General features: G+C 42.8%; 1 protein-coding gene across 10 annotated transcripts in view; it reads left to right on the top strand.

Moving 5' to 3' along the window:
- Nucleotides 1-26,656, top strand: part of tspoap1 (TSPO associated protein 1) — a 28,412-nt gene that overhangs the window by 779 nt on the left and 977 nt on the right. Inside the window, exons 2-33 of one of the 10 annotated variants that reach the window (XM_077593131.1) lie at nucleotides 154-843; nucleotides 3,418-3,525; nucleotides 3,673-3,801; nucleotides 4,155-4,331; nucleotides 5,257-5,436; nucleotides 8,589-8,756; nucleotides 9,034-9,117; nucleotides 9,190-9,279; nucleotides 9,378-9,500; nucleotides 9,565-9,669; nucleotides 9,816-9,866; nucleotides 11,559-11,579; nucleotides 12,591-12,771; nucleotides 13,647-13,736; nucleotides 14,164-14,369; nucleotides 14,859-14,965; nucleotides 15,046-15,155; nucleotides 15,729-16,598; nucleotides 17,222-17,248; nucleotides 17,388-17,539; nucleotides 17,614-18,054; nucleotides 18,125-18,505; nucleotides 18,728-18,883; nucleotides 19,044-19,781; nucleotides 20,087-20,186; nucleotides 21,985-22,127; nucleotides 23,001-23,169; nucleotides 24,383-24,451; nucleotides 25,443-25,490; nucleotides 25,848-25,954; nucleotides 26,137-26,208; nucleotides 26,362-26,481. In XM_077593131.1, coding sequence (XP_077449257.1) covers nucleotides 154-843; nucleotides 3,418-3,525; nucleotides 3,673-3,801; nucleotides 4,155-4,331; nucleotides 5,257-5,436; nucleotides 8,589-8,756; nucleotides 9,034-9,117; nucleotides 9,190-9,279; nucleotides 9,378-9,500; nucleotides 9,565-9,669; nucleotides 9,816-9,866; nucleotides 11,559-11,579; nucleotides 12,591-12,771; nucleotides 13,647-13,736; nucleotides 14,164-14,369; nucleotides 14,859-14,965; nucleotides 15,046-15,155; nucleotides 15,729-16,598; nucleotides 17,222-17,248; nucleotides 17,388-17,539; nucleotides 17,614-18,054; nucleotides 18,125-18,505; nucleotides 18,728-18,883; nucleotides 19,044-19,781; nucleotides 20,087-20,186; nucleotides 21,985-22,127; nucleotides 23,001-23,169; nucleotides 24,383-24,451; nucleotides 25,443-25,490; nucleotides 25,848-25,954; nucleotides 26,137-26,208; nucleotides 26,362-26,481 — 6,213 coding nt within the window. Of the gene's footprint in view, nucleotides 1-111; nucleotides 844-3,417; nucleotides 3,526-3,672; nucleotides 3,802-4,154; nucleotides 4,332-5,256; nucleotides 5,437-8,588; nucleotides 8,757-9,033; nucleotides 9,118-9,189; nucleotides 9,280-9,377; nucleotides 9,501-9,564; nucleotides 9,670-9,815; nucleotides 9,867-11,558; nucleotides 11,580-12,590; nucleotides 12,772-13,646; nucleotides 13,737-14,163; nucleotides 14,370-14,858; nucleotides 14,966-15,045; nucleotides 15,156-15,728; nucleotides 16,599-17,221; nucleotides 17,249-17,387; nucleotides 17,540-17,613; nucleotides 18,055-18,124; nucleotides 18,506-18,727; nucleotides 18,884-19,043; nucleotides 19,782-20,086; nucleotides 20,187-21,984; nucleotides 22,128-23,000; nucleotides 23,170-24,382; nucleotides 24,452-25,442; nucleotides 25,491-25,847; nucleotides 25,955-26,136; nucleotides 26,209-26,361; nucleotides 26,482-26,656 lie in introns of those variants that run through there. The other 9 variants (XM_077593130.1, XM_077593133.1, XM_077593134.1 and 6 more) reach the window with 9 other exon arrangements.

A 26,656-nucleotide genomic window follows, 5' to 3' on the forward strand; every position in this document is an offset into this window, starting at 1 on the left:
ACTGCATGATGTATATCTGACAAGCTGTCCATCAACCATCCCATCATCTTCTGATCCACTATATTGAAATGGTAGTATTCTATGTGCATGCTCTATTGTGACTTTGGCACAATGAGAAAAGATAGCGATAACTCTTTGATATTGTTGTCCAAGAAACCTCATCTGGGCCAGGCCAACAATGAACCGGACCTGGAAACATCCCGTGCCCTCTTGCAAGTAGAGGAGACAACAGACCAGGAGCTAAGGCACCAACAGGAACCACAGAAGTCTGTTAGGGAAGTGACTTCAAGACATGCGTGCCAAAAAAACAGATGCTCCAGGGGTCCCTTTAAAGGCACCTTTGAAACGTTCAGCTCGGCACGCAAAACGCCCAAAAATCTGGAGCAGCTGTTGCTGATGCTTTCCGGAAAGTTACATAGTGATCAGGAAGTCTCCGAATTGCAACGGCGAGAATTGGAGCTGGAAAAAGCCGTCGTGTTGTGCCATCTGCTAGAAACGCACCAAGATTTTTTGCACAGAAGACAAATTGCAAGACAAATAAGCCAAAACGGGAGCAGCACCGGTCAAATCGTCCCTTATTCAACCAAGTCCAGGACCAAAATTGCCTCTTGTTCACCCCAAGAGAAAACCAAACGGGACCATTTGATACAAGAGTCTGCAAACGACGACTTGTTTGAAGATGGCGCCTGTACCACAACAAGCGTGGCAGTGGACACCTGTCGGAGCCAGGCTCTAAAAATTTATCACCCTCATAGCACTCCCCATGCATGGCGCAACGACCACACACAGTCCGCTGGGTCAGATGACGCCCCTCCCTCCAAATGCATGGACGGCAACATGGAGGTAAGCTACTTCATGTTTTCGTTGGTGATCTGTAAATTGGCCAAGATGTTGATTTTAGAGAATTGTGACATGCTTTATTATCACACAACATGGTCAAAGTACTTAGTACAAGTTTGTTGTAGCGCTTTTATAACAGTAACAGCTACACCAGTACATACGTACTCTATCCATGCCATGTAAACAGTACGCATAAATAGAACAGAGCATTATTTGTCCAATGGCATTTATGGAGTTTATTTAATTTGTCAGGGCACCAAAGAAAGTCTTGTGAGCACATTATGCAACGGTAGATTGAATAATGCTTTGCACTGTGAAAGAAAAGCATGTAATGCATTTAATTCTTGAGCCTGAGTTGTTCTAAATGACATTAAATGCAGCTTGAATGTAAGTGATAGCCATAAAGTGGTTAGAGGTGGTGAACAAGCAACTCTGATTTGTTGAGCCCATTGTGCGTTATCCAAATAGTCAGTCAAGTTGAAAAGAAAAGGAGGAGTGGAGTACTTACGAGGTGTCTAAGTTTACACAGATTTGGTACCCTGACATGAAGTTAAAAAAAAAAGTATTTTGCTAAATTTCAGCCAATAAGACAGCTTCAAAAAGTACTAATATGTAAAGAAGCTTTCAATTGCCATTGAAGTAGTATTATATCCCAAACTCCGAATGTTGTCAGGTTTTTAATTGGCTTTACAAGTGTAAAAGTGCAACTAAACATTAGGATTAGTTACACTTGTTCAACTGTGGAGCCTCCCTGCGTCGCCTTTTCAACAATCAATAGGGAGCCGACATCATTCCAGCGTCATCTCCATGGAAACCAGCTATAGTCACTGTTATGATTGGACCCAGCGTGAACGCTAGCCTTTTTGTGATAGGATGATGGAATAGTCTTCCCCACCCCCTTCTCACAATGACACCCACTGCCTCATGCACTCATTTTTTTTTTCAATCGCCCCTTTTCTTCACCTTTTACGATGCTGGAAACAAGATGGGCTCAGGCTGCCTGTCGTGTCGTCTTGTCGTCTTGCATCTTTCCAAAAGCCACGGACTCTTGTATAGGGGAGCTACGCTACCACGGACATCCCATTTGAACAGAAACAGCGCAGTAGGGACCTGTTTGATGGATTCCCCTTGTCTGTTGAGCTTGTTTTAGATTTTTTTTTTTAATTTGCTATTCCAGTCTGGGCTGGTATGCATTGACATTGTATCGGTAGGTAATTTTTTTCCCAGTATTTTGCAAACCGACCAGAAACGGCAGTGGTACGTCAACCATCTTTATTTGTAGCATAGCATTGCTCTCAAGATGTGCTCAGTAAGAAGAATATTTTGAGTGTCGGGACAATTATTGTCGCTGAATTACCATCGGAAGCTGTGACAAATTTATGTCCCGTCTTGTTTGAGGACACTTGCCCTCATTTTTGGAGATACCGTTGCTCGGAGAAGGACGAGGCACTCGACAACGGCTTCAGTCTTGAAGTGGTATGACGTTGGCTTTTCAATTTGGGGATGAAATAGACCTCTTTATGTTCCAAGAGAAAAGCTGCCAGTTTTTCCCCATGCTCTTGTTCGTCAAGTCAAAAACTGCATTTTTGGAGTAGCCGAGAGTGATGTACGACCTGTGGACTCGGCCTGAGCCGCCTGACCACACATCTGCACATGTAAAAATGGAGTGCAGACAAGAGAATAAAATTCTGGAACAAACACGAGAAGAATTGAAGAAATCGGAAAACCACCGAGATGAGGGTCCAGGATTCTCAGTCAAGTCCGTAGCGATCGCCCCTTCCACGTCATTGTTAGGAAAGAGGCATCATTCGCTCTACGCAAACCTAAATGGTTTTGAAGCAGAAGTCAAACACAAGGTGCGTACGGGGTTTTGTTTTGTTTCCACTCTTCCGGTGGAAGACAAAATGTTTGTTTTAGGTTCCACTTCATGTATAAAAAAACTGGTATCATATAGACTTTGGAACTTTGTAGTTTGTAAGAAATCATGCTTTAGCTGCATTATTTAAATGTTGTCACGTCACAAAAACAATGATGCTACTCTCATAGGCATTAGGGTTCATTTCAGAGCCTTCAGTGGAGTCATTAAAGCTTCCGTCCGGACCCCGTTTCTCAGTTCAGTTCAAGCGCTCAAGCAGGAAAGTGTTAAAGTTGAATTGTTCCTTAAAAAGTGCACACACATGCACAAAAACGGATCTTGTCATTGAAGAAACATTCTCCTGAGACTTCCAAGACGACATAGACAGGTTTTGTCAACGCCGTAGCCTCGGGCAGGGCGATAATGTCGAGCTGCCGAGGCTACCCCGACAGCTTGCGTGGAGACCCTTGACCTCCTGCTACTCACTGAGTTGCATCTGCCTTGCTAACTGATCCATGTCAAGTGAGGAAGAAAAGCAGAATATTGAATATATTTAACACCACCTTGAGTGAGCCTCACAATTAAAGGCAACTAAAGGCAATTTTTGTTGTTGTTGTCGCATGGATTTTGTTCATAATAGAAATACATTCACCCCATATGTCATGTATATTTTTTGTATCCCTCAATTTATGTCACCATCATTTTTTTGACATACTTTCCAGAATGGTGCTGACTACCAGTTTCTGGTCCGGCAGAACTTTGAACTCTTGCGAGCTCTGGATGAGCTAAAGAAGACATGCAGCATCCTGAAAGAGGAAAATGGCCTTTTAGTAAGTTTCGCAGGAATTCTTGCTTGTCTTGACAACGTTTGTGACTCACAAGAGAATAGTCCTACTCCATGAACTGATTTCTTTGGGAGTGTCGTATGTATTATTTGTTTTGCTACAGTGTGTGATGTGTTTTGCCCATGTGTTTAGCGGAAAAGCAGTGCCCCAGAAACCGAGGAGAAGGTCCGGCGGCTGAGGAGGAAGAACGCGGAGTTGGCGGTGCTTGCCAAAAGACTGGAGGAGAGGGCTCGCAAATTGCAAGAGGCCAATCTCAAAATGGTAGATACTGCACAAATTTAACATTCGTTGGAACTGTAGACCACTCCAGTTTGTCCTCACTCTGATGACCCAAACGCTACAATTGTCTCATTCTTAAGCCTTAAAATACAAATGGTGAATAAGTCTTGTTGAATAACAATCCATCCAATTATACTCAGTTATTTGGTCACTTAGCGTCAAGGTAAACGGATGTTTAATATCACACTGACAACAAAACACAGTTTTTTTAGAACAGGCCTGTTGGTGAGAAATGCACAACAGTGTTCCGACTTAAGTACAATTTGGTTGATTTGGAGGCATCTGCCGTACAGGCCGAGAAATCATGGTAATAAACTTCTTTTTTTTCTCTCTAGGTGAGTTCTCCTTCAGCCATGAGGCCAGGATCAGCGGAACAGTACAAGAGGGCGTTTGCACGACAGCGAGCACGTGACCTGGCCCAACACGCCGAAGCACTATTGAGCAAGGACAAGGAAATCGCTGCACTGCAGCATGACTTGAGGCAACTGGAGGCGCGACTGGGCTCTGCCAAAGTATGCATTTTCATTGATTTTCTACTATATTATCAACTCATTTCCCCGTAACATTGTTCCGTATTATGGTCCGGTGCTCATTTTTATCAAAAAAGTTATTACACATTTTTTCCTGACTCATGTTAACTGAGGCCTGCCCTCTGCTGGACAACATTTAATCTGCTGTGGACCATCCCACTTCAAATTAACACACTCCTGCCACTCAAAGTATTGAACACTAAAGTAAGCAATGTGAAATGGCAATAAACAAATGTTAGAAAACATTCTCTACAGATTTAAAGTTTATGATAAATATAAATACCCATTGCTTTCATAATATGAATATTTCCCAAAGTACATGCTCAAGTCAATCCCCAGAGTTCAAACCGATGGAGTATGGATTTTTAGCAATGAGAAAACATTCTGCAGTAACAATTTCTAAATGCCTTAAATATTATTTTCCATTTCTCCCAATCAACTCTACTTTTTAAAAAGACACAAAGAAGCCATTGACAGTTTTAGATGTCAAAACCATTTCAACTTTAAGATGAGCATTCACAGCCAGTCGTTTAAATGAATTGAACGCCTATAATTGTCAATGGCAAATATTTATTTTTAAAAATCATTTTCATTCATTCAAAATAATATTTGTCAAATATTAAAATAATAACCTGACATCCATATTCAGTATGTGGGCATCAATTTAATATCAATGTTAATAACAGCCCGACAGAACCCAAAATGATGATTATGATGTCCACTCATGTGGAGGCTTTATGGTATTAAGGTTTTTTTTTAACATATATGATCGAAAATTATTTTTTATTAAAGATGAGCCCTTTATTTGTGTAGATTTAGTAATGTGATAGCTATAAGAGAATTATGAGCTTGTCGGATTTTAGTAATCTGCATTTTTCATATATAACCTATTTATGTGTCTTTGTAGGGTTCCCCTTTGCCGTCGGACACAGCAGAATTTGAGAAACTTCTCAGGGAATCTCAAAGAGAAGTTCTTCGGCTCCAAAGACAGCTGGCCCTCACCTCAACTGGGCAACACCAAAACCACAATCCTGATCCCGGCGGTCCAGAGAAGACCCCTGCTAAGGTGGAGCTCATGCAAGAACAGGTAGAAAATCACTCATTTCGTTCCATGCAATTACAAATGCTGCAGATTTGGCATTGTGGTCCATTAAAGTAGGAAAAAAAATCAGGCATTCCCATTTTAGTACAACAGCCTAAAAATTGCAGCTAAAATTTGGTAGAAAAAAATCTAAGTGCTCAGCATTTAGCCCCGAATGGGAGGATACGTTGACGCTGGCATGCTCGCTGTTTTGCCGCGTTATATAATGGCTTGTCGTTTGATCCGATACTAATCTGCCAGCAGGCATAATGAGATGATTCCCTTTCTTGAACCTGGACCTGAGCAAAGATAAAAAAACTCACACACTCTTGATCCTCTCCACATTTAAAACTCACCTTCTCTGGATTACATTCCTGGAATTAGGTCCCACCGCGGAGCCGATGCGTGGATATGTCGCGCTCTGGACATTCAAGCAGAAATGAAATGACGTCATAGACGTCGGAACCTGTTACATAAGGCGGGATTTACGTTATTTATTAGGGAAAATGTTGTCACACGCGTTAACCACGTGCATTTTCTTCAACCGGGGCGATGATTTTAATGAGAAGATTTTGTTTTTTGGGATTGACGTGAGGAATTAAATGGTAGCATTTAATCCCACGTATCGTCATTTTCATCCGCAAGTGCCCGCGACGTGCAGCCTTCTCCCCATCAGGCTGAAATGAGAATGCCGATTGCGGTAATCTCTCCTTTGTGGGCTGCACACACGCACTGGCGGTGGCACACGAAGACCCAGAACGGGGCCATGTTGTGTGAACTCTAATCCCCTCTAACAACAGAATGGTACAGTCCGCTAATCCGCTCTCTGTTGCTGTGGCAGCGATGAGAGGGTTTTGGCTGCTAGGTAAGACTCCAGCCGCACACCAAAGACTTTTCTACCTAGCCCTGCTCTGGATAACTAGCAGGCCCAAGAGAGCGAGAGCCTTGATGTTGTCGCCTCACATCACGCACCAGGGGTAGGTCAATCCATCCCATTTCAATTGACTTTGCGTTGTACTTTGGACAGCTTTGCTTGGCACTTTTACTCGAATCAAGTTGCTCCGAGTTGACATTCAAGTGGTGCAAAATCCTCAGCATTCTCGTGACACTTTAACCGGTGTCAATCCGCCACGGGGACAGAGTTCGCTCAAGGCATTACATGTCGCTTTAGTATATTTTCCTGTCCGCGAGAACCCCGTCAGGCAGGCCTTCGGCGTCTAAAGCTCGTGCAGAAATTTCCCATTGTATATTTGCCACTTGATACTTAAAATGCACGAAGGAAGGAGGAAAAAAGCATATTTTAAAATGATTTCCAGATGTTAAAGAAGTACTCCGTGACAACGACATGCTGCTTTTTTGTCATCGATATGCTCTGTATTAAAAAAGAAAATCAACGGCCAGGCCAATCCATTAAGGTGCTTTTAAAAGAAGTGATCCAGTTACCTGTTTCAGTAGTCTGCAGGGATTACACCAATGTGCTTATGGCACTCGGGGACTGCTGAATGGGGGGTATCTCTCTGCTTTAGTGCTCCAAGACCCAGCTTGTTCTTCATATTTTTAAATTTCATGGACCACCCCGATGTGGTGACAACACACTGTTGTCCATGCAGAGATGGACTCATTAGCCTTGACTGTCTACCTCTAACTATCCTTCAGAAAGCTAGCTAGTGAGGTTAACCAATGTTGATCTAAACCCCAGCAGAAAAACCCATTTCCTAATTTTCAGGTTAAAAGACACATACAAACAAACATGGATTCAATAGGATTCCTAATAATAATTATCATGGACAACATGTAGCAGTGGGATGTACAGTAATTATTTCCCCCCACATATCAGAATAAGATTTTCCTGCTCTTGGTCATTCAGGGTTACTAAAAAATCCATGTTTTGTAAATGCCAAAATGTTAATTATATCACTCATCTGTCAAGATTGCATAAAACTAACGGTAGGCACACACAAAAAGATGTTTTCAGTATGATTATGTAATATATAAACAGATGTAAAAAAACATTTTTTCTACTCAATTTGAATTGCTGCAATCTAGCTGCCACGTGTTTTTTTTAGCGTGCGTTCACGCAACATTTCATGTTTGCCATCACGTGATCAACGGCTCAGCAAAATAAGTTAATGATCCATTTTCAAAACTGAGGATTTGTTACAATCAAAAATCATTTTGGAATCCGTTCGCTGCCTCTACATCCATTATATCCATTATATATATATATATATATATATATATATATATATATATATATATATATATATATATATATATATATATATATATATATATATATATATATATATATATATATATATATATATATATATATATATATATATATATATATATATATAGTTTTTTTCCCCAAATGGCATTAAAATTTAATAATTGATTCAATTTATTTTAACTTCAGAGAATCCGTCCAATTATCTGTTTGCCAAAATTCACAAAAATTCTCTGGCGCGTGAAAATGGACCACTCAGAGGCTTGTATTTTTGGCAGTAGACCAAAAAGACCAATTAGAGAAAGATATATTTGGCAGCACCCCAAAATAGGCCGTAGGCATCTTGAAGTCGAAACTGACTGTGCCATTTTGATTTGACATCATGGAACAACCTGATTTGCCAGCCATTGACTGGGGATTCCCTATGTGCTACACACCCACACACTTTAGGAGAGCAATGGCAAACTGAAACACCGCCACCATTTACCATTATGTACAAAGACAGCCCAAACCTGTATCCATTTCTTGCTGAGTCAAAAAAAAACAATCTGTTATAAAATATCATCATTTAATAGATGCATAAAAGAGAATAGTTTTGCAAATGGCTGAGTGCCGTTGAGCCTTTTTATTAGGTCATGGCCTTCCCTTGGCGTCACTAACACAGTCACCTCTTCAGCTGTTGACCATAAGTAGGTTTGGGTTTGGACTAAAATTAGATTTTGATTCCCAATTCTTAACGGCCTGACTGGCCAGTTGGGTAGTAGACATTTGGAGGCATCCTGCAATTTGTGTCAATCATTGGCATTTTCTTAATAATAGTTGTCCTCTCTATGAGGCACTCATCATCCAACGGGTGGGCTGAATTGCACCCCCAAAATGTGTAGATGAAAATAATCTGAATGACCCATTTTTCTGCCTCTCGTGTCAGGTTGTTGGAGAGACCCCGTGTGCGCCATTAGATGACTTTCTATCGACGTTTGAGAAGACTCCTGGAGAGGAGGAGGAGGAGTCGGGGCTGCCAGTGAAGCCCCACGTGGGCCTCAGCCTGACCCCCTCCCATCAGGACCAAGATTCAGAGAAGCATCTTCAGTATCTGGTCCGTAACGGCTTTATGGTTCAAATTAGAGATCAAATAGCCATTTATTTGCTTTTGAAATTCTTTTTTGTCTCACCTGCATGGGGGGAAAAGTCTATTTGTAAACACCAATAACTAACAACACTCATGTTAAATTCAGTTCTGACAAAAATACCCATATATATTAACTCCCCTAATTTGCTAACTACCATAGCACATCCTCTGTCACCCAAGATGGCTCATTCTAATGCCACTGTCCCTGAAATGGCTAAGTTTGATTGCCTGTATTCTATTTTAGGAGAGCGAGCTGACAAAGAAGAGAAAAGAATGTGAACATTGTGAGCATGAAGCAAAGAAGCGGCAGAAAAAATGCCTTGATTTGGTAAGCGATCCTCTTCCAGTTTTCGCTACCAACTCTACGGCAACCCTGATTGGACAACTCCCTCCACGACAGGAACGCCAGCTTGAGGATGAGAAGAGCAAAAATGAGACATTAAAGGAGGAGGCAGATCTCCTCAGGAGGAAGGCACAGCTGCTCGACCAGGTTAGCCCAAATACGTACTTAAAAGTTGCTTAATATCAGTATGGATGAGGCCACCATTTTGAAAATCCCGTATCTCACCGCGTAACGTGTTTTTCCAGACACGAGTTGAGAATGAGGAGTTGAGGGAAGAACTCTCTAAAGTGACCGCTCAACACAATTCAGTTCTCGAGGAGAACCAAAGACTCTGTGCCAAACTGGAGAACTTAGAGCAGGTCCTAAAGGTGGGTCGGAAATGGAGGTGTATCCCCATCCCACTTCTCACCGGCGCTTTGTCTTTCTGGGCAGCATATGCGAGAGGTCGCTGAGCGAAGGCAGCAGTTGGAACTGGAACATGAGCAGGCTCTGGCTATCCTTAAATTCAAGCAAGATGAAATTAAACGGTTGCAGCGGGTGAGGACAACACGCCACTTGCTCTGGATTTTACACCAGCAGGAGGCGACCTTTGCTCTTGTTTTCGCAATAGTTTTAGCAGTATTTTGTAGCAAACAAAGCCGGTTCTGTCATCCATTATCATTTTGTTTTCATCTTTTTCCTAGGCTCAGTTGTTTGCCAAGAGGGAGCATGAAGGCGTGGTCCAGATGTTGGAGGTGAGATTCATTTCCACTGCCGTAAAATGTACTCTAGCGCACGGGTGTCAAACTCAGTTTGGTTCACGGGCCATGTTGATGCCAGCTAGATCTCATCTTATTTTTGGATCAGAAAGTGAACTAAACATCCACTCCATTTTGACTGGGAGAAGCAAATGAGTCAAAATGGATTGGACGTCTATTGCCATCAATGCTACTGAAAGATGATCATCCACAGTCAGTTTAAGTGAATTTGACATCTATTCTGTCAATGGCGGGCACTAAGTTTATTTTGGGTCAATTTTTTTTTTGCTTCCATTTTAGGGTGCTTCCGGTAGATTTTTTTTTTCTATTGATTTTGAGGGATTTTCCGGCTTCTTCTTGTTCGTTTGTCGGAAACTGCTGATTTTGGGGCCTTTCAAGGTCACTCCCTGTTGGTTTGTCTGGCATTTCAAGGTTCCTTAAGAACTCATCGGCTGCCGTTTTGGGGCGAATGAACGAATGTGACTGCAGATAGGAAATGGAGCAATGTGCACCTGCTTGATCACACAACTCACAAACATCTGGTTTTGCAGCTATAAACGAACACATTTAATTGTGCACGTACAGTATAAATGAGCTGCAAAGTGCCCGTCGGGCCAAATCGCCCCCCCCACCCCAGTGGGTCACTTCCGGCCCACGGGCCGCAGCTTTTGACGCCCCTGCTCTAGCGGGTGTGACATCTTTGGAATGTATATTAACTTCCCATACAATTTCACCTTTTACCTAATTACTGTTTAAGACAAGGGTGTCAGACTCGTGTTGGTTCGCGGGCCGCGTTAACATCAACTCGATTTCATGTGGGCCGGACTATTTTAGATATAATATTTAGATTTTTTTTAATAAATGGATTAAAAGAACTGGATTAAAAGCCCTGAATATTCCGTTTTTCATAGATCTAAAACAATGTTTATTTGAGCTTTTTAAAATATATTTTTAGATTTTACAAAATGATTTTTGAACTAAAAACACAGAAAAAATGGATTAAAAAATGACAATTATTGATTTAAACGGGGGAAAATCAGGAAATTTAATACACATCTATACTCTTCATTTTAATTTGATCCTAAAACAGAAAGTCGGCACACATGATTGACTTTCCCGCGCCACACAAATTGTTGCTGCGGGCCAGATTTGGCCCCGGGCCGCCACTTTGACACATGTGGTTTAAGACTTCCTCTCAAGTTCAATGGACTTTTTCAAAATGTCATCTAAAAAAAACTAGGTCACTGCTAGAAAAGTGTTTTTTAGCGTGTATCATTGACGTAAAGATTACCAGGGCGATATAAACTCATCCAATATGATGTATTTTACTTCAGGAGTTGACTCAGCTCGTGTTACGGAGGGAGCTGGTAGAGTATAGCTGGCCCGCCCGTCTGGTTATGATATTACTTCCTGTTGCTTTGCTTCTTCCTTGAACATTCTGTCCCTTCTGACTGAAAAGCATTTACCTTGAAAGTCTTTGCCCATCCCAAAGCACGTCGCCAAATCCGTACGCGTGCTTCGCCCATTGTTTGACACGTTCTAAAAATAACGGCAGGCAATCAATAGTCATTGTGATGACATGAATTTCTTGCCGACCGTTGGCTCGGAATGTTCAATTTGGCCTTGTGCTTTCAGAAGCATGCATTTCAATGTCTTTCTCACTCCTTTTCTTATATCTGTGCTAACCAGAGTACGTTGGACTGCATGCAGGTATTGTTGACTTTTTGTAACCGTGGACCTCCATCCCTTTTGATATCCCTTCACAATCCTCCTCAATCTCTGTTGGTAGACAGATCAATTGTCTTTTAGCTTGATTAAGTCGGTTATAATTTGGATTTGGAAGCTTTACCTTTCCCTTTTTGCTTCTGTGTATCTCTTAATAGGGTAAATAACTTTGATTTATTTTTTATAATTCAAAACTTAACTTCAACTTGGCATCCACATACATGGACATCACATCTGGGGTCTCATATAATATAACCCCTAATGTGCATAATATGTTTTCATTATGATTTAAAAAAAAATATATATATATATATATGTATATATATATATATATATATATATATATATATATATATATATATATATATATATATATATATATATATATATATATATTTATTTATATATTTATAAATAAATAAATACAATCTTATGTAAAAAACGTAATGAATACAATTTTAAATGGATAAAAAGAATAATACAGGCTGGTTATGACCCACGGTAACTCTAAAATAAAAAAGATGAAATCATGGTATTTTAACTCATTGCTTGCCGTCGACAATAGACGTCCAATTCTTTTAAACTGGCTCGACTGGCTTATATTTCGGTGCCGTTGACGGCTCCAAATGAATTGGACTTTTGGCCCCGTCAATGGCTGTCAGTGAGTTGAATGAGTGTCGTGTAAAGGATTAAAGATGTGAAATGTTGACCTTTTGTTATTGCACAATGTACACATTTGGATCGTTCCCTGGTTATTCGTAGTGTTCATTGTGAATTGCACAGTAATTAGATTACATTAAATTGAACTGTAAACATACTTTTACCCTTATAAAGACAGTTCTGGTAAAAATCAGGAATGCACTCACTCACTGCTCCTTAGAAGTGACTAACTGACTGACTGGTTGTTTTTAGTTTAGTTATTGGCAATGCCGTCTGTTGACATGGAATCGTCCTCTTAAAGCAGTGCAATAATAGCATCAACGCTTTTTTGTCCAGTCGAAGGTGCGAGATCTGGAGGAGAAGTGTCGCAGCCAGAGTGAACAGTTTGGCTCGTTGTCCCGAGAGTTGGAGAAGTTCCGACTGCAGGCCTCCAAGACGGACCTCGCTGGCGCCGGCTTTCTTAACCACCCTGGCCTCTCTGTTTTGACAAATGGGGTGGGCCTGTCTACAGACCGAGGTAAATCACACAAATCAAGGATCCAAGCGCCTAACATGAGTCTGTAGGAAGATTTCAATGCATGTCATATTATTGATCCCGCTTATGCAGAACTATCAATACATTTTTGTTCTAAAAGATTTTTTGTTGAAGACTTTGGTGGACCAATAACTCTTTAGGTTACTATACCTGAACTTATTGGATGCCATTGTCAGAGCTCTATGCCTATCTCAGTCAAAATCATTGTCAATGGCAGCCTTGCTATTAATTTATTTAAAAGAAAATGTTCTTTTTTAATATACATTCCTTTATTTTTAAAAAAACTGAAAACCTAGTTTATTTGGTAAAAATATGAAGTGAAAAAGATGGAACTGAAACTCATCTAAAATGTTTTTTTATTTTTATAAGTGAGAGGGGATTAATATACTCTGCATAAACCTTAATGACATAAATGTATAGATTTTTACATTCTTGTTTCATGACATTGGATGAAATGTTTCATTTCTTGACTTGTGGTCTACTCTGCAGACCCCTGAATTTTAGGGCAGGTTTTATAAATAAACCCGGAAAATGTCAAATTATCCCACAGTAGGCCTAAAATCCAAATTGGATAACTTTATTGGATTGGATAACTTTATTCATCCCATATTCGGGAAATTTCGTTGTCACAGTAGCAAGAGGGTGAGAATGCAGATATAGGAAAGGCATTTCAGACAAATGTAATATTAATTAAATTCACAACTGTTTGTATTCATTCTAAAAACAGTCCTAGGTTAGTCCCTTTCTCTCAGTCACAAACTAGCTATGCTCATTGAAGTCCGCTTGTCTCCTAACTGAGGCTTCAATTCTGGGAAAAAAAATCTAACAACTTGACGCATCTCGCTCGTATCTTTTAGACTTCACAGATGGCTCATGGGATATGGAGTCCCTGAGCGAAATAGCCTTCTGGAGTCTGGAGGGAGGTGACACTCTCTCATGCGGCGAGGGTAATGCTATTTTTTGGTCCCCGTGACTCATCCACTATGCATTGGGCGTTTTCACGCCAGCATGGCATGTCCCGCACAATAACCCGTCATCTCACACGAGCTCGCCGATACGGTTAAACCATTTGCATGAAGCGCCGCTGAGGAGTTGAGGTGAAAACTGTCTGTGGGATCGACTAATCCCCTTAGCGATGCTGGTGTGACACATGCTACCACAAGGTAGTGTGACCTCTGACTACAGACAGATGGAGGCAGGATTTCTCTCCACCGTTTTAATCAGCAAGGTTCAACCTTGAGCTTTTTCTGCATGTTAACCACTGACCTCACCCACTCAGTCACCCGTGGCTCCAACGGGGCTACTTGCGAGGAGAGATCATGTAAAGTGGATTTTGGAATTGAACGCTCTCTTTCTCGTCCCCTTTTCTGTCAGATGTGGCGGCCGCGTTACGTTTGGGGACCACTCCCCACGCCGCGGGGCTCTCCAGGGGGGAGCGCTCGCCGGGGACCAAGCATCGAGAGCTTCCCACAATCACCGTCGGCAAGTCGGCGTCGTCCTCCAGCAAGTCTGAGACCCCCAACGTCACATCCAAGACAGACACCCACCTTAGTCCGCACAAATCGAGCCCAACGCATGAGGTATAAGATGATGTCATTTTATACAGACCTGAAAATTATTTAAATCCATTTTCTTTCCACTAAATATATTCTATAAGTACCTTTTTAAAGGATAAACATTACATAATCTATTTTCGTATAATTGTCGATCACTTATTTAATTACAATTTGGAATAAAAAGTGGGAAAAATCAGTAAACCTTTTCGGGGAGGGATTTACAGAAAGCCCAGCTACCAAATTTGAAAAGAAAACTATTTTTTAATCGAAAAGCTCCATTGGATTATGAACTGGATTGTTCAAAGATGGTAGGAAAAAGTAGCGCTTTTTTTTAACCTGAAAATGACTGTCATTGGGGAAAAAAAGGAAAAGAAACTGTAATTTTTTATGCTGACTTTGTTGCTGTTTTGTCCTGTCATTGGCAGCCATTGAGTTTTTGACTGACTTATCGGAATTTACTTCCCAAAACGATCCAACGCCGCATTTTGTCGTGAACGTTCGTCATGTTCTCAGGTGGACACGGCCAGTGAGGTGGAGGAGTTGGATGTTGACATGGCCCCGACACCGTACGCCGACAGCAGAGGAGCGTCCAAGCTCCAAGTTTTTATTGCACGATACAGGTTTGTACATTTGTCCAAACAGAATCCACACTAAAGAGTTGTCTAATGTGCTGCTGTGTATATATATAAATGTTACACAGCTATAATCCTTACGACGGCCCCAATGATAACCCTGAAATGGAGCTCCCGCTCACCGCTGGAGAATATATCTATGTTTATGGAGGCATGGATGATGATGGCTTCTATGAAGGTATATTCTATTATTTATTTTCTATGGTCACGCTGCACTGGGTCGTCAGTTGTCAATCTGAACATGGAAAACAAACCGTTTAAAATTTGTCTTCCCTTTTTGTTTTATCAACAATGGTAAATAGGTAGATGAGTGATGTGAATAATACATCGAATATTTAAATTTGTCCTTCTTGGGGGGAAAAATGCTTCTAAAAATACATTTGAAAAAGACAATATTTATTTATTCAGTTTTCCCACAATTCCTCACAAAAGAAAAAGAAAAATAGACTCTTTTTGTAAAGAGATGATTTGGACGCATTGGTTGTCATTCATGACAATTAATTTGGTAATTGATTATAAAAATATAGTCCAACTGTCATTGACAGCACTAGATGTCCAATTCATTTTGACTTGGAATGATCATTGACCCCTTCCTAACCAATTGAATTGGATGTTATAAATGAAATAAGCGTCTACTATAGCATTTGGGTTAGCCAACATATCAGCTGTCAACCCGAGTATTAATTTTTGCGTACAATTTGACATTTTTGTGGTTTTCATTGAGATCTTCTCCCTCCCCGCCCCCAACCAGGCGAGCTGGTAGATGGAAGGAGAGGGCTGGTCCCCTCTAATTTTGTGGAACGCGTATCGGACGACGACGTGATGGGTCCTCATCCGGCGGAAAGTGGCGACGTGAGCCACAACTCCTTGCTAGACAGTAGTTTGCGCAGTGCCAGCCACCAGCATCACCTCCACACAAGTGTCCACGCCTCAGATAGGATGGAGGCCTCTCCTATCTCCGGCCCTGCCTCAGCCTCTTCCAATTCGGCCTTGGCTGTCCCAGCCCCCCTCACCAATGGCCTGGACTCGGATTTGGAGGAGGTGGGAGTGGACACCGTGCCTTACCCGCGTAGGCTGACCCTCATCAAGCAGCTGGCCAAGAGCATCATCATCAGCTGGGACCCGCCGTTGGTCCCGGCCGGGTGGGGCAATGTGTGGAGTTACAACGTGTACGTGGACCAGGAGCTGCGGCTCAACGTGCCCTTCGGCGCCCAAACCAAGGCGGTCCTGGAGCGGCTGGACGTCAACCTCAAGGCCTACCGGGTGTCCGTGCAGAGCCTGACGGAGAAGGGCGTCTCGGAGCGGCTGCGATGCAGCGTGCTCATCGGCCGGGACGTCTGCGTGGCCCCCACGCAGCTGCGCGTGGACGGGGTCACCGCCACCTCGGCCAAGCTTTCCTGGTTGCCCAGCAACAGCAATTACGTGCACATTGTGTCCTTGAACGAGAAGGAATGTGAGCTGGTCAAGGCTGGCTGCTATACGCTGTGCCTCAATAACCTCTTCCCCAGCCTGCAGTACACGGTCAAAGTGGAGGCGCGGCCACACCGCACGCCTTGGGAGTTGCCCGCCGAGCGACGAGAACGCAGAAGTGCCAGCGTCAACTTCAGTACGCTCACGGCAGGTCAGAATTTTTTTCATTTCTCGCATCGCAGATGTTACACTCTCGGAAATGTTCACACCATTTCAGTTCCTTAAGGATTATGCTGCCGAATGATTAAATAATGAACAATTTTAGAAGTTTTCTCAACACAGAACACTGCACATCCATTGAAATCGCTCCCTGCCAATCCAAATGGATTGATCAACATCATAAATGAGGATTCATAATTAGGGAATCATCCCAGTTTAAATGAATTGGATGGCTATTGTTGTCAATCGCATGCAATGAGTTCAATATAAAAGTTAAAAAAAAATGCTTACAGTCCGAAACTACCATATTAGGTATTCTGAGTTGTGTTTTTGGTCGGAAACAAAATGAATACAGAAATTAGCGAAATAAACATCAGAAAATTGCAATCGATTTCAGAAAAATGAATTGGACCTGAATTGTTTTGCCGTCCTTCAAATAGTGAGAATAAGCGCTGCAGAGACTGAATGGATTACATGTAAAACGTTGCTTTCACGATGGTATTCCTAGATGTTGAGCAGAGTAGTGCAGTAGTAGTAGTAGTAGTGATATAGCGATGACACTTGTTTTAGAATTTATAAACAGTCTATTCTCACAATACCTCAAATTTGCTTAAGTTTCATGCCCGCAGTCTGGAAACACAGGTACATACTGATCTGTCAGTATCTGAATGTCCCTTTTTTAGAGCCGTGGTTGTAGTTGCCTCTCCATAATCTGCCTGGATGCTCATACAAAAGTTTCTGGTTCTCTACTTTATGCTCACGACCGCCTACCATTATGTAGGCCCTCCCGATGCTCCACTTGACGTACAGTTGGATAGCGGTCCTTCGCCGGGTATTGCTCTCATCAGCTGGCTGCCCGTCACTATCGATTCCACCGGAACCTCCAATGGCGTACGTGTTACTGGATACACTATCTATGCAGATAAGAAAAAGGTACGACCAGAAAGTGAGATTTCTCTCAATAAGCATGTTTTGGCTCACTCATGGGGCTTCTTCTCTCATCTAAGGTGCTGGAGGTGTCTTCGCCAACAGCCGGCAGCGCCCTGCTAGGCCCCTCCCAGATTCAGTCCCTTCAGGCAGCTGAGCAACTCACCGTTCGCACCATGTCTCTACATGGGGAGTCTTGCGACTCTTTCCCAGTCAACGTGCCCTCCAAGCTAGCTGCTATCATGGCCGGCCCGGTCGCGACCGTCCCGGTAGTGCCGTCCCTCACGTGCGAGCCCGTAGGTTGCGGCGACCTGTCCTCGTTGCTTTCTTTGGGAAACTCTGCTGCCAAAGTCTCCGCAATGCCCCGCCCGTCACCTCGAGAAAGACGCATTTCTGCCGACATCTGTCCTAATATTGTCCCCCGCTCAGACGTGTCATCCGCCTCATTTGTACAAGCCTGGTCCGACCCAACGCAAGCCTGCGAGTCTTCAGTACCGGTGACAAAAACCAGCACCCCCGTGGTAATCCTCGCAATTCTACGAGATTCAAAACTTGTCCTCCGGTTGACGGTTATTTCCTTTCTTTCTTCAGATTAACGTGACGTCCCCGACTTCATCGGCTCCTCAAGCGCCTCCCGTTTTAGCGTCCACGCAAGCACCAGAGGTGGTCCCGGCGGTCACGTCGGACCCCCGCAGAGATTCGGACAGCCCCGGAACTATACGTCCCTTTCCGTCCCTCACCGAGTTCATCGAGGATCCCTGTGCCAAACTCGCAACGCCGGAGCGAATCCCCACGCCTCCCAAGGCTCCAATCAATGACCTCCTAAACCCCTCGGACACCTTAATCCACCGACCCCCCAGCACGTCACCACTGGACTCTGAGGCCGAGGAGGAACAAGAAAACAAGCGCTTGGTCTCCATCGAGGAGTTCTTGAGACAAGACCAGAATCCGGCGTACGCAAAGACGCAACAAGTCAGTTCTTTAGTGATGATATCCTCTTTGTACTATATTGTGATTATCAACTCTTTCAATGGCCAAGATTGGGGAACCACCACTTTAACAAAAAAAAGAAGGAGAATTTTACAGCCCCACCAACAGTTGAAGTCATTTTAATTACTCAAGGGAATGTCAATGTGATGCTAGAAAAGACCGTGTAAGAAAACGACTTTTAGCATAACGTTTCTCTCATTTCAGAACTATGAAAGAGGATTGGTTGAGCCTCCCAGCGAGTACCTCGCTGACAACAGCCGATCCGACCTGTCTGACATCCTAGAAGAGGAAGAAGAGGAACTTTACTCTGACCATCTTGTGGATGCGCCCCCCAGGGGTTACACAGTTACAGCCAACAGGGTATGTATGTATGGATTTGGTCCAACTCTTTCTTTCTATCTGTCGCTGCGTATTCCAAACAGCTTATTTTTCAACACTCTTGATTCTTCTTTCATTCTTCCTTTTGCATGCCTCGACCATCTTTCGTTTTCGCTCGCCGGCCCTTTATTGTCCGTCCCAGTTAAGCAAATCCGAGCCGTCAGACAGTGAAGAAGATGTCCTGGAGAGGATCCTTAAGTTACCCCCTCAGGCATTTCGCTGCAAGCAGCTCTTCAGTATTCCCGAGTCGATGGAAGAAGAGGACGGCAGTAGAAAAGAACCTCACCGGATACAGTTTCAAACGAGACCCGGCCACCTTCTCGCCAGGGACGCAGACCATCTCCCCCGTGCCCCGCAGTGTCATAGCCATTCGCACGCCGCCCTTCAGCACCACCACTTCAACAGGGATCCCAGAACCCTCACCAGGCAAGGACCCTTCCCAGTCAAACCCAAGACGCAGCACCGAGTCCACCATTTAGACGCAACGGACACCGGCGGTCATCCCGGTCAATGCCAAGGTCCCTCCAGAGTATCGGTCCGATGCGCGCCCAACAAAGACCGAGCGTTACTTCGAGGGTTAGGGGACCGCCTTAGGAGGGAGGCCATGCTCCGGAGTCAGAAGGCCGCTAACCCGGGCCGTGGCGCTACTCCACCGGGACCCTACCCGGTCAGTAAAACCGTACACACCGTAAGGTCACCCTTTCGTCGTGGGATGGAGATCGATGTGGAGTACGGCACGGACGACAATGACGAAATGACCAATGCGTGCGCTTCCGGGGAGGTGGTGCTGGAACAGATGAGATCCGAGTGGTGGATCGAGGGGCCGGAGATGAAGCACAGAGGGGCCACTTACCGCCAAGCCGCAAAGACCGACTCCTTGGTAATCATTGGTGCACAATTGCCCGAGAAACCTTCTTTCCCAAGTCTGGAATCCTTTTTAGTTGTTTTCCCTTAACTGTATGAAACCTCTGTCGGTCAGCAGTGCCCTCTGTCCGCTAAAATCAGTGAAACTGGGGATGTCCAGTCATCCTTTTGCTGTCTAGCGTTAATGTTTCCCATCGGCGAGCTTTCAGATCCCTGACCTTTTTCATTTTTTTCCCCCTGTGAATTCTTCCCCTTGTGTTCTCCCTGTTAATGATCGATTCATTGTGTTTTACTTATCACTTATTTCTGTTTTAAATGCAGGAATCAAGTCCTCTACCAGGCTCCGGGGCAGGTCCATCCTGGGCTCCAGACTCGGACGTCTCCTCGAAATCAGTGGGTTTACAAAGCAAGCCCCTCAAAGGTAGGAGATGCTTTTAGCTTCTCTGCTTCTTCTCCACTCGTTTCCATACAAAGTCAACACGGCGGGATGTTGAAGTGTTGCCGACACACCTGTACTTACATCTGATAAAAGGCGGCGCTTTCCCCCCGCGTGCCGATAGCCGGATTAGCAGCACGCGTGGCGAGGGAGGAGTGTCGGCGGTGATGGAGGAGTGGAAGCCCACTAAGCTGAGAACCAGCTTAACTTAAAGTGGCTTGTCATGACAGGAGGAAGTGACAATCTCAAAATAGTCACATTGATTATGCTAGCTGACAAAAAGTGGGATGCTGGTTACAGCCCCTCCTCTTCTCTTTTAAAGAAAAAAAAATAATAATAATAATAAAGCGCGCAGAATTTTACTTTCCCCCCTTAAAATCGTAAGGTTCTTGCGCACGGTCAAAATGTTGACGTTTGTGGCGATGTGAATGTTGGACTAGAGAGACGTTTAGTCGATTATGAATCATCGAGGAGGACAAAACTGCAAGTTGTGCGTCCATGATTCTTGCCCCAGATGGCCTGATTCTCCCTAATGAGATAGAGAACGGCTCTCTTCAGAGCAGCTTAAGTCTCACTACAGCTCTTCAAAATTGTCTCACTTTGTCAAATAGGATAGACGTGGTCATAAGTTTTTGGGTCATACCAGCATTAGAAACAGGGTTCTATCTGCTGTCAATTGAAATGAGTAGTTTCATTAATTAAAAATTAATTTCATCACTAGTAGACGTCCCATCCGTCACGTTTAGTCATCCGCCGCCAACCCTCCCATTTCAAATGGATGTTAATGGCAGCCAATGAGTTGATATTAACAGTCTTTATTCATTATTAATCATATGCTCCCATTGTGTCGTTTATACAAAGAAAGCAGCAGGACAGAAATATATTTTTGGGTCGGATTGAAGAACAGAAGAAATATTGATATAGAAAATAAAAAAACAGACATAATCAATATGCTACCTAATACAAGGGAATGTCTAACACATTTTAATATTAGAATTCTTTTTCTAACCTTTATCTACAAATCAGAAAAAACATGTTGGCATTTTGCTTAATGCCAGTTCAGTAGTGTCAATAATTTATAGTCATTGGATCAACAATGCAAGTTGAACTCTGAAAGCGGTTCCTTCCAAACCCGCAAATTTAGTTTGAAGTAGCCCAGATTTGATATGTTTCTGGCCCGCCCCCAAATCCTTGGTGTTATCTTGGCCAGGATCCCACATGACTCTCCTCTCCATGACTGTACTTAGTCACGTAGACCATTTTGATTAAAAAAAGGGGGCCATTTCATTCATATCTTTGAGATATGTGACTCTGAAGCAAGCGCTCAATTCTGAGAACTTTGATCAGATTGTGTCAAGCGCCGTTTCCCTTTCTAGCTGGGTGTTGCAGATCGTGAACATGGTGTGTGTTTGTCAAACAGCTCACCGAGCTTAGGATCAGTGGTTTAGCTTGATTACCTCTTTTAAGGACACGCCTGAGCTAAGCAAGCATTGCACATAGCACCCCTGCGACTTGGGAGGGGCCCGCTACGCCAATCATGAACAGAGATCAGAAAAGTACAATCAAATTAATGCCTGTCATAAGAGCAAACACTACCTGGAAATAATGGCTTTTATGTACATTTTTGTCCATTGTGGTATTTTTTTCTTCTTCCATAAGATTCTTTCCATTCGGTTACGCGTGATAAAAACGTTGTCTTTCCCTTTTAATTAACGTATGCTTTGAAATACCGACTATTTTGATGACCGAGTCTTTATTTGTTTTGTACTGGAAATATTTACAGGTTCTTTGGAATCACCAAAGACAAAAAGAGAGGCTGATTTTCGCATCTTTGTGGCCCTCTTCCCTTATGACCCTGCCACCATGTCACCCAACCCGGACGCTGCCGAAGAGGAACTGCCTTTTCAAGAGGGACAGATCATTACGGTATGTGCCCCACAAATCATTCAAGATTTCGGTGCCATTGGTGATGATAGACGTTCTTCAACCTCCAGTCATCTGGCTCCTGAAACCCAAATGAAAACTATTTTAGATGAGTTGACCACAAGTAACGTATTTTCTCGCATATAGGCCATATTTGTCGCAAAATATTGATGGCTGACTCAAGGGTACGGCTTATATGCGCACAAATTAGACTTGACATACAAGAAACGCCATAATGCAAGACAATGCGGCCGATACGGGCATTTATTTCCAAATAGAGAAAAGATAAACAATAGACAAAATTTATTTTGACATATATGAATGAAATTCAAGAAAAATAAATCGTATCTTGCATAAAACGTGAAAAAACTCACTTACTTGTCCCTGCCATTGCTCGCTCAGGGCGCCGCCATTTTACCTATGGATGACAAACTAGACCGCTATGGACACACTTTTTTTCTTAAGATTTTCTCTTCAAATAAACACATTTGTACTCCCTATTAAAACAATGAATATGGAGGTGAAAATTGTGAATTAGGGGGCGTCTTATATGAGAAAAATCGTAGAATTCAACGATTTTTAAGGCCATTTTAAGGGTCCGGCTTATACGCGGGTGCGGTTTATATGCGAGAAAATAAAATAGATGCCGCCAACTCGCCCCACTTCAAAAGGATGGGACTTCTATCGCCGTCAATGGCGGCCAATGAGTTTGACCAAAAGAGCCAAGTGTGGCTCAGGAGCCATAGTTCGATGGCGTCTGTTTACAGTTAAGGTTCTGTTCAAGTCCACTGTTCATGCAACAGCCAATGAAAAATGAATATGCAATAGTATTTGGAATGCCAAGCATGCATTATTCAACAAGCGTCCTCTGCTTAGGTTTACGGAGATAAAGACTCCGATGGCTTCTACAGAGGCGAATCTGGTGGTCGTTCGGGCTATGTGCCTTGTAACATGGTGTCGGAGATCCAGGTTGAAGATGAAGAAACCCAGAAGCAGCTCCTCCAGCAGGGCTTCTTAACCACACCGGCGTCCATCGAGAAGATAGGTATGTAAACATATCTTTGTATTTGTCTTTTTCTTCAAATGTGCTACTTTGGACCTAAATGTGGAGTACGTCAGGAAAACCATGTTCAAAATTGTGTGGCTGCACATGCGCAAACTTTAACCTGCTATAAGGCCTCCTGCATGAACAATTACATATTTCCATCCATTTTGTGCTGACAAAAAAGTATATCAAGTTCAGCAAAAGAATAAAGTGCAGATTGAATTGTCAGTAGGCTACAGTAGATTTGAACTATTATTTGATATTCATCAAATCGGACTATTTAACCTGAATGCTGTGAGGAAAATATCTCTCCTAAAAATTAAAGAACAGTACAGTAGTACGCATCATCATTGATAGAGTCAATAGAAAAATGAAGGGCTGGCTGGGTTCAATGAAAAATATTCATCTAATTCATGAGTGACTTAGTCATTGATATTGATTAATCCCATTTCAATAAATTTAATCAGACTCTCTCTCTTGCGGTCGCTTTTCCTGCGCTTACGTGTACGTCACTTTAGCTGGAATACCCCCCAACAAATGTCTTGTAACTTCCCACCAAACTCACCAATTTCACTAACACATGCCACATTATTCCGTGGGATATTTTGACCAAAAGACGCAGTTCAATATGCTGTAATCGCCTATTAATAAACCATACTGAACTGCAATAGTCACCTCTTGTTGTCTGGGAATTAAGGTAATTAATGAAAGCCTCACCAATCCTAAAAATACAACAGAGGCCTAACATTTATTGGTCTGTAAGAGCCTCGTCCACATTTCAGACGCCGTTTTTGCACGAGGCCTGCTTTGCTTATTAACTCATTGGCTTCCATTAATCGTCCAACGTCCCGCTGGCCAAGGATCGGACGTCTCCTAGTGACAAACTCATTTGAATTCCATTTTAAAGAGCCCGATTGGACGCTGGCTGTTTTCATGTCACGTGTTTGTCTGGCAAATTCTAGCTGACACTTTGCTTCTGTTTCCTGCTTCCTACCCAGCGCAGATCTCAGAGTAAACGTCTACAATTTCAACCTTTTCACTTCCGCTTGCGCTCACCACTTTGTTAACGGCATTTCATTGTCTCTCTGTTGACTCTCTTTTCTACCCCCGTCTTTCTTTTTGGTCGGATTTTGTCGTCGTCGTCGCCGTTGTCGATGTTGTTGTTGTTGTTGTTGTCACACATTTTGGTTTTCTATTCTAAAATCCCATGAAGGCACTCTTTCACACGCACCGCTTCCACGCCGCCCCGTCCCACCACCGAAACCGAGACGATCCAAGAAAGGTGTGTCTGGCTGCAGATTCCCTCCCACTGCCTTCCTTTTTGGGTCTTCTCTGGTTTGCCTCTATTTTTGTGTCTTTTGCTTTAAGTGTGTCCTTTCACCTCATTTTAGCATTTCTCACAAAGCGACCAGGGGGGATTGATTAAACCGCATCCATCGGAACAATCGCTGTTTTTTTTTAGCCCGGTGTCGTTTTTTCACAAACCAATTAATGTGAAAAATTAGAGCTAGTTGGGTTTTAAACATAAATAAAAATAGTATGCAAACTAAGGCGAAAATTAAATGTATATCTGTAAAAACACAGAATATTGACAATTTTTCCTCTTTTCAAAAGTTAAATGAATTGATTTTAATGAAGCATTAAAGTTTTACCCTTTTTATTTATTTATTTTTGGTAGAAAAAATAATAGATAAGTATTTGCTATTAATCTTAGAGGATTTGGATTATTTTGATTCTGGCCAATATTTTCTAAGCAGTTGTTTATAGTTGATTAATCACGGCAGTCCGAGTTTCATCACCAATGACGGCATTTGACGTCCAATCCATTTTGACATGGAGGGGCAAATTTGTTCATTTGCCCCTCAGAGTCAAAATGGATTGGACGTCTGTCGTCATTGGTGGCTTTTATAAAAAGATTAAATCCTCCTCGAACTGTAAGACATGGTGTGTTTCCTTAGTTTGGCTGTTTCAAGTGGTTAAAAGGCAAAAAATGACTATGTGGTCAATGTAAAAACAGCTTCTTTTTTTCCCCTCTAACTCTGTTTCGTCAATCACCGTCAATATACTATGACTCTAACGCCAGTGTTACTCCTAGCAAACGTTTTTCCAATTTTCTCACCAATCAATCAAACTCATCATCCCCTCTGATCATTATCTGTCCGCAAATATAAGCAGATAGTAAATTCACAATACAGCTTTAAGCCTTTAAGGTGAGATGTCGACTTTGTCCCCTCTGTAAACGTATGCCATTTTACCCCTCGCTTGTCTTCCAGTAGAGTCTACAGCACTCTGGGAGGAGAGTATACACTCCTCCAGTCCAGGTTTGTTATTTGCCCTTTGCCCTTTGACCCTCCATTGAATTGTTTCCCCGCATGCCTACATGGCCATTCAAATGCTCCACTTGCATGTGCTCATTTTCCATGTTTGACCTTTTTTCTCGCCATCTAGACTGTACTTTAATTGCAGGTTGCATCAAGTTCTTAATTCCGGTTTCCTCATTTATTCATGACATTAATATTTTCTCCCCGTTTTCTTGCAGTGTTGCTGGGATTAAGCGCAAAAATACTAACTCACTGCTGTCATTTGAACCTTTTGCATCCAGTTGTATGAAGTGGACTCACAATCACTAAAATGTCATCATCTTTGAAACTTATTTTTGCCCTTTTTTTGCCGTGTAGATCCAACGGGCACCGAAAACGCAGCAAACCCCGACCCGAGAGCTCGGCGGATGGTAGCCATCTTTGACTACGATCCACGGGAGAGCTCCCCGAATACCGATATTGAGGTCAGACTTTCATACTGTATCCGAAACGCAGCCTGGCCTGTTTCCCTCCAATGTAGTACGTGATGTTAGAAGTGTCTGGTCGCGCTGTACCTGGAAGTCATTTCGTTGAACTCGTCCAATGACATTAAAGCAATCCATTCAATTCCAATCCATTGCTCACCATTTGATATGTTTCCTTATAGGCTGAGTTGACCTTCAGTGCCGGAGACATCATCCACGTCATTGGCGACATGGATGAAGACGGCTTCTTCTACGTAAGCATTATGACATTTAAAGTGACTTTTGAACTTTAAACACAATCCAATGTGGCCAAAGTTGAACCCTTTATTGGACTTTCATTGAAATCGGCAGATGAGCGTTCCCATCCAGTTTAAATGTCGTCCCATGAGAATGATGGTGTGTTTTAGGCTGAATTGAACGGACAACGAGGCTTAGTCCCCTCCAACTTCCTGCAGGCTTTCCCAGAAGACCCCCCAGCTGAACCTGTCTCAGTTCAAACCGCAACAGAACACAAAAAGGAATCACAGGTAGCCATTTGCCTCCTTTTCTGCTTTACCAACAAGCATGTTTCATTTCTTCTCTTCTAATTTTATGTTTGCTTGTTTGTTTGGAACTCTTCATTTTTGTCTTTTTAACTCTGTTGCTGTTTTTTCTCCACCCCGCTTCACCATTTCCTGCATGACAGAAGCAGAAACGAACTGT

Source organism: Stigmatopora argus, chromosome 22, assembly GCF_051989625.1.
Source record: "Stigmatopora argus isolate UIUO_Sarg chromosome 22, RoL_Sarg_1.0, whole genome shotgun sequence".
Classification (NCBI taxonomy): Eukaryota; Metazoa; Chordata; class Actinopteri; order Syngnathiformes; family Syngnathidae; genus Stigmatopora; species Stigmatopora argus.